The following is an 11,397-nucleotide window of genomic DNA, read 5'->3' on the forward strand; positions in this document are numbered from 1 at the left end:
CAGAAAAAAAATAGTTTTGTTATTTTGGCAAAAGGTACTTGGTCAGAATTGAAATAATTTAGCTATTGCTTATGAATAAAACTATAGCGGCGTTTTTGTCAAACGCAGCTTGTCTTGTAACGTCAGAGCCCGGGGTATCAACATGTTTTCAATCGCTTGCAGTTTGGATGCAACGTGACACGGAACAAGCAGGTCCGGTTTTGGATACATGACAACACGTTTCAACCACGTCGCAAAGTCTAGCACGCTGCCAAACCCTCACACAACCACTTGGATGCGCGCCATGATTGACAAAATAACACGTGCTGTTCCATGCTGTACTTTGAAATCAACCCCACCCACTCTCCAAAATAAAAATAGTATAGTTTTTATACCATTTGAAATTGTTTCATCATACCCCAACCCAACAAAATTATGCATTCCTCCTCAAATAAAGAGAGCAAAATTAATAAAAATCTTAATATAGGCTTCAGCGACATTTTGTACAATAGCAGCTATTAATAGTTAATAATACACGTAATTATATTACTGTAATCAATCATTAAAAAAAAACTATCCGGTGTATAGCAACGTTATGTAACCTCTGCGACACAGCACGAGTCAGTGTCGTGTCAATACACTTGTCACGCCCACTATAAATTTTATTTCTTTTTTTTATTCAAATGAAACGTGTGTATTTTACGCGCTGTGTGAGTTTTCCGGCTGCTGCTCCACTTTGTGTCTTTGATAATAAAGGGAGGGGGGGGGGGGGGGGGGGTGAGGACAAAAGCTTGCACACTGTGTCCAGATAGTCGGAGCGTGGTGGTACACGGGACTCGGCTCCCGTGGGACGCGATAGGCCTACTCCAGTAATAGGCTGTACTTAGCCTGCGCGTGCGTGCATGCGTGCACAGGCAGGAAGCAGCGACGCAGGCAGGGAGGGAGCAAGGGGGTGGATGAGGGGGAGAGCCCTTGAAAGCGCCGTCCAACACGTGAGGCTCATGTGATGGACTTCACAGTTGCACAGTGTGTTTGGAGACGAGGGACGTGCCAGGAGTCACAGGACTTGTTCCACACGTAGGCAACGAGCCACACGCCCGCCCATTCCTCGCGCACACTCAGTCGAACCAAGCGAACCAGACCTTGGTCAGTCGTAACGGCGCTCCTGTGCGCACACCCAGAAGGAGACGAACGCGCGTCCCCCCAAGAGACGCACGAGATATTACGGAATTTCGGGGATATTTTTTTCCCACCTCGGATTGTTTCTGTTTGTTGTATGCTTTTAGTAATTTGACGTTTTGCATTTGAGCGACATGGAAGGAATTACGAGGGCGCAACCGCCACCCTTTGTGCCCAAATCTCCATCCCTGGATATCGCTGACATGCAGGGGTAAGGATTATATAACAAATGTTTATTTTGACCACATTTTAAATTTTGCCCATAAATGTAATTAACTTTTCTGCCTAAAGGATGGATTATCCAATGTACGTGTACAAGTCAAGAAGGGGACTAAAACGCGGCGATGAGAGCAGGGTAAGAGACTTTATTTTTTTTATATCTTTAATAAAAACTCACAAGAATCAACATGAACGTGTCACTTCTATCTGCAGGAGACCTACAAGTTGCCACATCGACTAATCGAAAAGAAAAGACGAGACCGAATCAACGAATGCATTGCTCAGCTCAAAGATTTGCTGCCGGAGCACCTTAAGCTTACAGTGAGTTTTATTTTACTTTGTTGCATGTCTCGAATCCGTGAAAAAAAAACACACCTTCTGGTTTGTTAGAGTTAAGGAAAAAGCACATTAAAATACATTTTTTTCTAAGTACAACTAAATTTATTTTTGTCTAAGCTTTTTAAAATTAAAATGACATGATTTATCTTTATATAATTTTGTACTTATCATGTTACTTGAATTCTGTCAGGCGTCATGTACAGTGAATTGCATTGGATGAATTTGCGGGTGTTGGCGGCTTAGCTTCAGTTTGGCTTCAGACCGTGTTACATAAGAAAGATCAACATTCTTATCGAAGGTCTTCCTGTATTTAGACGCTGGGTCATTTGGAGAAAGCGGTGGTGCTGGAACTCACTCTGAAGCACGTGAACGCCTTGAACACCCTGCTGGAGCAACAGCAACAGAAGATCATCGAGCTGCAAAAAGACCTGCGAATAAGTACGTTTGACAATTATAGTCAAGTGAACCCCTATTGATGCAGTAGATATATTCCAGAACCCGCAGTAGTAAAATTATGTAATATAGAGAAACGATAAGTAAAAAAAAAAATGGATGTAGAATGACAGATCCAATATTTGCATGGAAAATTAAATTTTGTTAATGGGAAATTTTAAATCATGTGTGAAGCATGAGAGTAACGTTGTTGCCTCCATCTTTGGTCCAGGTGACCATGGCGGTGACGACCCAGAGGTCAGCGAGCAGATGTTCCGTTCGGGTTTCCACCTATGCGCAAAAGAGGTCCTCCACTATCTGGCTCGCCGAGACAACAGTCAGGACCTGACGCCATCCCATGTCATCAGCCACATCCACAAAGTCGCCTCGGAGGTCCTACAACATCAGAGCGACGAGCGCGTCTTTCAGAGTTCGGAGAAACTGAAGAAACCCGCCGAGCAGCCCTCTGGAGCCACCGAGGGCCCGTCCAAGAACTGCGTTCCCGTCATTCAAAGGACTTACCTGGGCGAGCAGAGCGGCAGCGACACAGACACTGACAGCGGCTACGGGGGCGAGCATGACAAACGTGTCCCGAAAAGCCGGTGGTCGGACAGCCACAGAAAGGAGGGGGAGCTCAAGCGCAGCCCGTCTGAGCAGAGGCCTGAAGACGTCGAGCACGAGGGCGGCGAGCCTCAGGCAAAGAAGTTGCGTTCTGACTCTTCTGAGGACGAAAGCCTTTCTGGTCCTCCAGCCAGCGGCCTCATGGCGTTCACGCCCAACCAGCACCCGCTCTGCCTCCCTTTCTATTTCATTCCGCCCGCAGCTGCGGCGGCCGCGGCGGCCTACCTGCCCATGCTGGAGAAGTGTTGGTATCCCGGCGGCATGCCAGTCATGTACCCAGGCATGAGCTCCTCTGCTGCCAGCTTAGCCCCAGAGACGCTCTCCCCACCTCGAGTCATGTCCCAAGGGGCGGGGTCTCCGGTTCCACGCCAAAGCCCCACGGATTCCCCTGTACTCCACAAAGCTTTAAAACAAGTCTCGGCTTTAAACTTGGAAACCGTAGAGTAAGCAACTTTAACGCCCACCTGTTGCATGACTCTGAAACACTGTGAATCCGCAAGAATGACTTTGCACGAGTTTAGCAAAGACCTTCTTTGCTGCACTCTGCTGAATATCAGAGATTCATCCGGAATGTAAGGGACAGAAGATCCCACCCCACAACAGCTAGATACAGAAGGCTATATATGTTTAGAACTGTCTATTTGCACACACACACGCACACACACACACACACACACCAGTCTACGATGAATGTAAAGATTAAACAAAAGGCCCTTGTTCTTTTAGTAGATGCTGCTTGGACTCATTCGATCTGCTGAAGATCCAGGAATAACAGACCTACTATTTTTTCTTTGTCTTGCAACTTTACACTTTTTTAAAACAAAGTTCCTTTTCACGTTGACCACAATATATCACTCATCCACCGGCTGTGTGGGGAGATAAACTCATGAGTGTTTGTAAAGAATTCAGGGCGTTGTCACTGTTTGAGGTGTGTCACTCATGATGCGTTGATGTGAGCATACTTGCTTTTATGATTTCCTTGTGACCTCTGATTTATGCGCGCATCTAAATTGGTCTCCTGTGAAGTCGTGTCCTTTTTTGTTCATGCAACCCTCTACATTTTTATTTTTGATACGTGACCCAATGAGTGTATTTGCGTCGCCACCCGAGGAGGGATTCTGGTAGTCATGTGCCGTATGCCAAGCGTGTAGATACGTAGTTGTTGTTTTCAACCCAACTTGTGTCATCTGTCAAATTCCAGATCAAACCAAGCCTGATCTCCATTCATGGTGTTGCCTTTGACGCATTTTGTCCAGACACACTGATTGATTTGTTTGCTTTAAAATGTCGTGTCTGTGGCAAAAAAGAGTGAATGTAAAGTTGAGACAAAGTAGTTTTCTATAGAAAGACGTACTTGGAATTTTTATTTTGAAATGTAACAGGATTGTTGGTAAGATTTTTGTAAAATATTATTGATATATATTAAAGTGATAATAAAGCTTTTTTTTTCCAACCTTGTGGAATCCACTGCCTTTTTTTTTCATGCATGTTGCAGCCAGCCATTCTGACAGCTCGCCATAACAACACATGCTTACATAAGACTTACATAACTCAAAGTAGTCAAGCGGCTGTAAATCAGTAGCATGTCTTAGATTACAAACTGTAGACTTATCAAATTCTCAAACATGTCAAAGTGTGCTATGTGTAGAGGTCTTGCACTCATGGTTCAGTCTGATATTTTATTTCAGCCTAAAGGTTAACATTATATAACATTTACTGAAAGAAAATGGTACTGCAATCCATACTATGGGTTAAGAACACAAAATAACTTCATGTTTTATGGCATTGTTATATTTTATTTATATATCACCTACATATCACATACATGCTGAATTAAAAAAAATATGGGAAGGCCAAGTAGAGTTTATTTGTTGCAGTTGTTTCAGCAATAGTGTGGCATACGTTGAAAGTTTCAGACGTGTGTGTGTGTGTGTGTGTGTGTGTGTGTGTGTGTGTGTGTGTGTGTGTGTGTGTGTGTGTGTGTGTGTGTGTACCGTTGCAACACTTATCCTGTTTTGTTAATTGGACGACACATCAATAACTAAATTCAGCGTTTGTCTCCACGAAGCACAAATGTTGGGATCTTAGCACCCTCTAGTGGGCATTTAGTGTACTCGGGCTAGTGATGTGCATTCCTGTTTTTTTTCAGTGAACTGAATCTTTAGAAACACTTGAATCGTTCAACGAATCGAATCGCAGTTGGGTTGAACAACTTTCTCGTTCAGGCTCAATTCTTAATCCATACTTTAATTGTGAAAAGCTCTAAACGGAAGTACCGATTCCCTGTCCCTGTTTGAAATCGCTTCCGTCCAGGCACAAGCGGCGTTCAGGGACCAGTACGCCTTCAGTCATGAAGCTGCTGGTGGTCAGAACGGCTGTGCTGCTGGTCGGACTGGCGGTGTCGTGCAGTTCGGACTTCGCCCCTCCCACGATTGACATTAACCTGGATGATGATCCACAAGTCAGATGGTTGCCGCTTTTCAAAGCTTTTGACTCCGACTTCCTCAAAAAAGCTGCTCAAGAGGTCATAGAGTAAGAGAAGGATACTGTTATATTTCACCACTTAATTGTTTTCAAGGAAATTATTATATGATAGCTTTATTTTTGTTATTCATTTATTTATTAACAATACGGAATTGTGTACAGCACTAAGACATTTATTTACCTGTGTGTAACGTGGCCTATGGGTGTGACCACACACTACGAAAATGAAGTTTTATATTTTTCATAAAGTTATGGTTTAATGATTAAAAAGATGTACAGCTTTGAGATCTTAAAAATATATCTATGTTGCAAACTAATAATTGCTCTCAACAATTTTTCTCTTGTTATGGTTGTGTTGACCTTTTTTTTTCATTTTCTTGTCAGTTCAACAATTCCAAAATGGCTTCATAAAGTTCTTAGAGCTCTGGTAAAGGCCTCAGAGAAGTTCATCCTTCCTAAACCTTACGGCGAGGAGATCCGTGGCATGGCGTCACATGTTGGTGCCAGCCTCTCTGATATCATCTTGCTCAACTTTGCCTACGAAGCAACTGCGTATGTATTCTATGTAATTAAGATGTTGATATTATGTTTAATAACATAACATATATCCACATAATATTTTGCACTGGCAGATTCTGCACAAGCATTGTGGCTCAGGACAAAGCTGGAAACCTGTACCACGGCAGGAATCTCGACTACCCACAGTCGGTTCTGAGGAATCTTACTGTCAATGTTAACTTCCGGAAGAACGGAAAGGTACATCCGATCATAACGCAGGCATATTTTTTAGGATGTCATTCAAAATAATTGGAGTGCTTGAACTGACCTTTACAAACCATTTCAAAATACGCAGTTACAAAATGTGACTGCCAACAAAGTCTGTGTCAAATGTCACCAGAAATCAGTGCTTTAATCCTGAACTTTATCCTTGAATATCAGTTTGAGACCTGTTGCGTATTCACAGGAAAGCTCAATGGAATCAATCCCGTGTAGCCACATCAATTCTATAGTCACCTCGGTGCACCTCAGGTCAAAAACATTGAGCAATGCGTTGCAGATCTCTTACATTGGAACCACATTCGCTGGCTATGTGGGTCTGTGGACAGGACAAAGTCCATACAAGTTCACCGTCTCCGGTGATCAGCGAGGTAAGAACGCACTTCTTCCACTGGCCTGAAAAGGTCAAATTGTTAACAGTAGAATATTGCTTTGTGTGCATGGCAAGACAAGGGCCACCGGTGGGACTTTTGGAAGAATATGTTTTCAGCTTTCATGTTGAGGAGAAGCCTAGTCAGCTGGCTGGTGAGAGAGGTAAGATGAGGAAAGAGCAGAGAAGCAATTATAGTGGGATCTGGTATGTAGAACGCACCCGAATGCATGGCGGAATCCTAATTTGGTGTTTTTCGGTCTTCTGTGCAGACTCTAGAAAAGGCAGAAGACTTTGAAGATGCTGCCCTGCGCCTTTCCAAAATTCCCATCATCACAGGAGTCTATTACATCGTGGCTGGGGCGCGGGCAGGGGAAGGCCTCGTCATCACAAGAGACCGAAAGGGCCCTGCGGACATCTGGCCATTGAATCCACTGCAAGGAGGGTCGGTCTTGTGTGAGCCCTCCACACTCTTCTTGTTGTATTTGTTCATTGGTGTTCGCCAACTTTTGCTTGTTATTGTTTGTTTAGATGGTTCAGAGTCGAGACAAACTTTGATCATTGGCGTCCTGCCCCAGCCAAGGATCATCGAAGGTGAGCTAGGGGAAGATAAATGCCAACATACAACAACTATAAAAAATGGGGCACTAGTTAGCACGTCCGTTCCACAATTCTGAGGATGCGGGTTCGATTCCACCTCCCGGCCCTCCCTTTGTGGGGTTTGCATGTTCTCTCTGTGCTTGCGTGGGTTTTCTCGGAGCCCTCAAATTTCCTCCCACATCCCAAAGACATGCATGGTAGGCCAAAGATGTGAGTGTGTGCCTGGATGGAGTGTTCGTCTCTGTGTGCCCTGCGATTGGCTGGCAACCAGTTCAGGGTGTCCCCCGCCTACTGCCCGAGACCCCCGTGGGGGCAAGCGGTATAGATGATGGATGGATGGACGGATGGATGGATGATAATAATAATAATAATACGGTACACTATCATCTCGTTCCTAGAGAAGCAGCAGAAAAAGCAATGAATGCAACTGGTCAAGAGCATATCAATATGTATTCACTTTATAAGGTAAGTCCGAACAAATTAATTCACTAATTAATGGTAAGAGAAAGAATGAAACTCGAACCACTGTCTGTCAACAGGTATTGTCACTGTCTCCAGTGTGTAATAGGTAAGCACAACACGTGTCCATCAGACTCGTTTTCATTCTTGTGACATAGTCCATTTAATCACCGGGGCAACCGGGAATGAACACCAGCTAACTTTGCCCTTTGCAAATATTTATTTACTTTCGTTGTCTGTTTTTTTCAATCATTTCACAGCATTACAATTTATACAACAACAATGAGTGCAGCAAGCCCTGAGAAGTACACCACGCTTGTCAGACCGCCGGTATGTTCAATAGATGGATGTTTTTTTGTAAGAGACAATGCACCGCGCACTAAATCATATCTTCTTTTTGAATATCCTACAAGGACTGCCGCATGACTAATTGACCCCAAGCGCTTCCAGTGGTTCGTGAAGTGGAACTGTGATTTTCCCAGTGTCTTACTGGAGAAGATGAGCTCTTTTTTAAACACCTTATGTAGCTGCAAATTAAAGAACCCGTCTATTCTGTGATCATCTGCTGCACACCACAGCTATGAATGTGGTCATGTCATCTGAGATTTTTTTTCCAAATGGCACAAGTCACCAACTGTCACCAATTACAGATGTAAACAATGTGCTTATTGTTTGAGGAATTACAAATGAAAGGACTGTGTTTGTTGTGGTGTGTCAGTTTTTATTAAATACATATAAATAAATATTTTCATTTGACTTGGGGCAGTTCATGGATTACAAATTGAGGGTTAGCTAAAGAATTAGCATCTTTCCGCTAACTCGTTAGCCTGCCCAGTACTTCTTGTTGGTGACCGTACTTCGCGGATTTCACTTATCGCGGTGGTTTTTGGAATCAATTATCCGCGAGAAATGAGGGATTACTGCATGCTAATCTCCGCACGTGCAAATAAAAATAGATTTGGGAAACTGGTGGTCATGAAAAACAACATATACGTCCTATTAGTACCTCACGATAACATAAATTTGGGGTGTAACAGGCCTGCAATAAAAAAATAAAATAAAATCTAAATCAGAGCGGATTCATGGGAAGGCAGAATTTCCCATTTCCAAGCATCACTTGAACGCAACTGCAAATCACATGATCCGCAAGAGCAGCTTCCCACTTCCGGTGTGGCTTGCTACTAACCTACAACTCACGTCAGAATCGAAAGTCGTCTGGATTGTGACCAGCGTGACATCCAAGATGTTGGCTCTCATTAACAAGCTTCTGGACTGGTTCAGGTCCCTGTTTTGGAAAGAAGAGATGGAACTTACACTCGTTGGACTTCAGTATTCCGGGAAGACCACGTTCGTCAATGTGATCGCTGTAAGTCGCTAACAAACATGCTCTGTCAGTGTGGGCCCAAGGCTGTGGAAAGCTTGCATGACAAATGATTTAAGTTTAATATACAGGTTATTAATCAGATATGTTATGTCCACATTTGAACGCCCTTTAAAATAATGAGTCGACTGCAAACACAGGGCGCAATGTTGGCTTACGCCCAAATCTGGTGTTTGTCTCCTTGTCGAAGTTGACAGACGGGGGCGCTTCTTGTAATCGTCACGTGGATGTTACTGCTGGGATGATGTTGTCATACTGCATAAGCAACGCATGCCAACATCATCCACGAGCAGAGCAGCAAAACCATCCAGTCTTGCAATCAGTGAGACTTGATTGGATCTACGGGCCTGTATTCGTCACCAGGGAAGTCTTCCTGGAAATCGATCATCATAGAATTAAATCGTGTGGGATTAGTAATAATAGCATTTATGAATTTATTCCTATCTTGCCGGTTCATCCCACCTTTGCATAAAGTCGTGTTGGGTGCAAGGTGACTCAACAGCAGCATATAAAAAATCGCTGACAAATTGAAAGATCATTTTGATGCTGACAAGCCCTCTTTTTGATTGTTCTGAACAGTCGGGCCAGTTCAGTGAAGACATGATTCCTACAGTTGGATTCAACATGCGGAAGGTCACAAAAGGCAATGTGACAATAAAGGTAAGTGTGTGTAAACTAGGCTAGCAGGATGTTTTGCATCCTACACGTGCTAAAAGTCATGTGACAAAGGGCGGACTATGCCCCCTAGATTGTATTTGTGATTTAATCTTTTTCACAAAGTTTGCAGACGATAAATAATCGACTGCAATTGCAGGAGTAAACACCCTAAATTCTTTGACTTGCAGGCTAAGCTTGTACCACAACATATTGTATTTCTGCTATTAAAAATGGACTTCTTGTCTGTTTATTTTGTTTTTTAGAATAATATCTGAAGTAAGGAATTAAAATGTTAATGAACAATAAACTGCTACTAAATAGTTCACAGTTTCTGACCCTTAATTTGAGCCATGAAAAACCCCTCGTATACTTGGAGCCCTTTAAGATAACGACTGATTGATACTTACATTTACGTTCTTAAAATATTTTTTCTCTCCAGATTTGGGATATAGGTGGACAGCCCCGCTTCCGAAGCATGTGGGAACGCTACTGTCGAGGAGTCAATGCTATTGTGTAAGTGTGTAGGCACTTGTGTTCCTTTTTAAATACATTTTTAGAGCCTTAATATTTCTGCTGTTGTTTTTCTTGGTCCACATGCTCATTGCGTTGTTCTTATTCAGGCAAATTGTTATTTCAAGTAACTACTAAATGTATTTCATCATTTTTTTTTATTTATTCGTACAGGTACATGGTAGATGCAGCAGATCGAGACAAAATAGAAGCATCTCGAAATGAACTCCACAACTTGTTGGACAAACCGCAACTTCAAGGGATTCCGGTAAGTTGGCGGATACGTCGCTCTCCGGAATGTTTGAAAGATGAGCTGGTACTCAGGTGTTTGCGTACCCGTGTTGTGCACTCCACCCACAAAAATAAGCATATTCGATCCTTTCCGTCCTTGTTTTTCAGGTTCTCGTGCTCGGCAACAAACGAGACCTGGCCGACGCGCTGGATGAGAAGCAGCTTATTGAAAAGATGTGAGGAACATGTCAACACACGTCATGCTCTATAATCACAGCTTGCTTGCACTGTTCTGTCTGTTCGATTTGAAGCAATCCAACATCTGGGAATGTGTGACAGTTCACTGTACGTAAGAAAAAAAAAAATCCAGTATTGTCTGCTTTCCTTCAAAAGGAACCTGTCAGCCATTCAGGATCGGGAAATCTGCTGCTATTCGGTATCCTGCAAAGAGAAAGACAACATAGGTACGTCATGCCTTTGTGACCTTCCCGGAGCCTTTCCTTTTGGATTGTGGCAATCACAAATATCCCCACGGCAGATATCACGTTGCAGTGGCTCATCCAGCACTCAAAGTCGCGGAGAAGCTGAAGGTGAGAACCGCAGCTGCGGCCCGAGCGCCCCCACCCCCCCAACACTTGCGAATCGTCCACGGTCATCCCTTCAACTGCCTCTGTGAAGTACTTCAGTTCCGTCCGTCCGCCCACCCGCCCGCTGCCGCCGCAACACGCCCGCGCCGCTGCTCACGACTCTCGTAGCTGTGTCGTCCTTGTACAGCACCAGTAGACCAACTCTTCTTCGGAGGCCTGAAATGTTCTCAGCGCGAGAAGGTGCATTGCTCATGCCCGTCATGCCTTAGCGCCCGTCCTCGTGAACGTTTTCCTCGGACCAGGAGTCGAATCTCATTGCCGTGTTTTTGTTCCTGTAATTCTCCCTCGTCACATGACAAATGACTCCAATCTGCTTGGCGTTTACAATGCGGTTGTGGTTTTGCCAAATGAAGTTCATGCCTTCAACCACCGGTCGCAACATAGCCGTAATTTGCGGAAGGTGGCCAATTAGCTGAAAGGCTTGAATTCGAGTTGGAACAAAGATGAGTAAAAGGTGAAAATAATGAGCGCTTGTTGCTGTCTCAGGCAGAATTAGGCCTGTTGAGTTTTAA

At 43.8% G+C, this 11,397-nt stretch overlaps 3 protein-coding genes across 3 annotated transcripts; all 3 read left to right on the forward strand.

Annotated features, from left to right (window-relative positions):
* The first annotated feature begins 940 nt into the window (after positions 1–940).
* On the forward strand, positions 941–4,222 carry bhlhe40 (basic helix-loop-helix family, member e40). Its single transcript, XM_049732863.2, has 5 exons — positions 941–1,369; positions 1,450–1,513; positions 1,591–1,698; positions 2,031–2,154; positions 2,381–4,222. Exons 1-5 carry the CDS (start codon positions 1,293–1,295, stop codon positions 3,214–3,216), a joined length of 1,209 nt encoding a protein of 402 aa, XP_049588820.1. The 5' UTR covers positions 941–1,292; the 3' UTR covers positions 3,217–4,222.
* Positions 4,223–5,054: 832 nt separating this feature from the next.
* LOC125976808 (N-acylethanolamine-hydrolyzing acid amidase) lies at positions 5,055–8,215 on the forward strand. Its single transcript, XM_049732708.2, has 11 exons — positions 5,055–5,301; positions 5,638–5,805; positions 5,886–6,009; positions 6,311–6,401; positions 6,479–6,564; positions 6,673–6,845; positions 6,932–6,994; positions 7,399–7,465; positions 7,540–7,568; positions 7,720–7,789; positions 7,873–8,215. The coding sequence occupies exons 1-11, from the start codon at positions 5,120–5,122 to the stop codon at positions 7,891–7,893; spliced, it is 1,074 nt and encodes a 357-aa protein (XP_049588665.1). The 5' UTR covers positions 5,055–5,119; the 3' UTR covers positions 7,894–8,215.
* Positions 8,216–8,606: 391 nt separating this feature from the next.
* On the forward strand, positions 8,607–10,977 carry arl8bb (ADP-ribosylation factor-like 8Bb). The gene is made up of 7 exons (XM_049732709.2): positions 8,607–8,825; positions 9,420–9,500; positions 9,937–10,010; positions 10,182–10,275; positions 10,407–10,474; positions 10,632–10,702; positions 10,777–10,977. Exons 1-7 carry the CDS (start codon positions 8,703–8,705, stop codon positions 10,824–10,826), a joined length of 561 nt encoding a protein of 186 aa, XP_049588666.1. The 5' UTR covers positions 8,607–8,702; the 3' UTR covers positions 10,827–10,977.
* The last annotated feature ends 420 nt before the right edge of the window (positions 10,978–11,397 follow it).

Source organism: Syngnathus scovelli, chromosome 11, assembly GCF_024217435.2.
Source record: "Syngnathus scovelli strain Florida chromosome 11, RoL_Ssco_1.2, whole genome shotgun sequence".
Taxonomy (NCBI): Eukaryota; Metazoa; Chordata; class Actinopteri; order Syngnathiformes; family Syngnathidae; genus Syngnathus; species Syngnathus scovelli.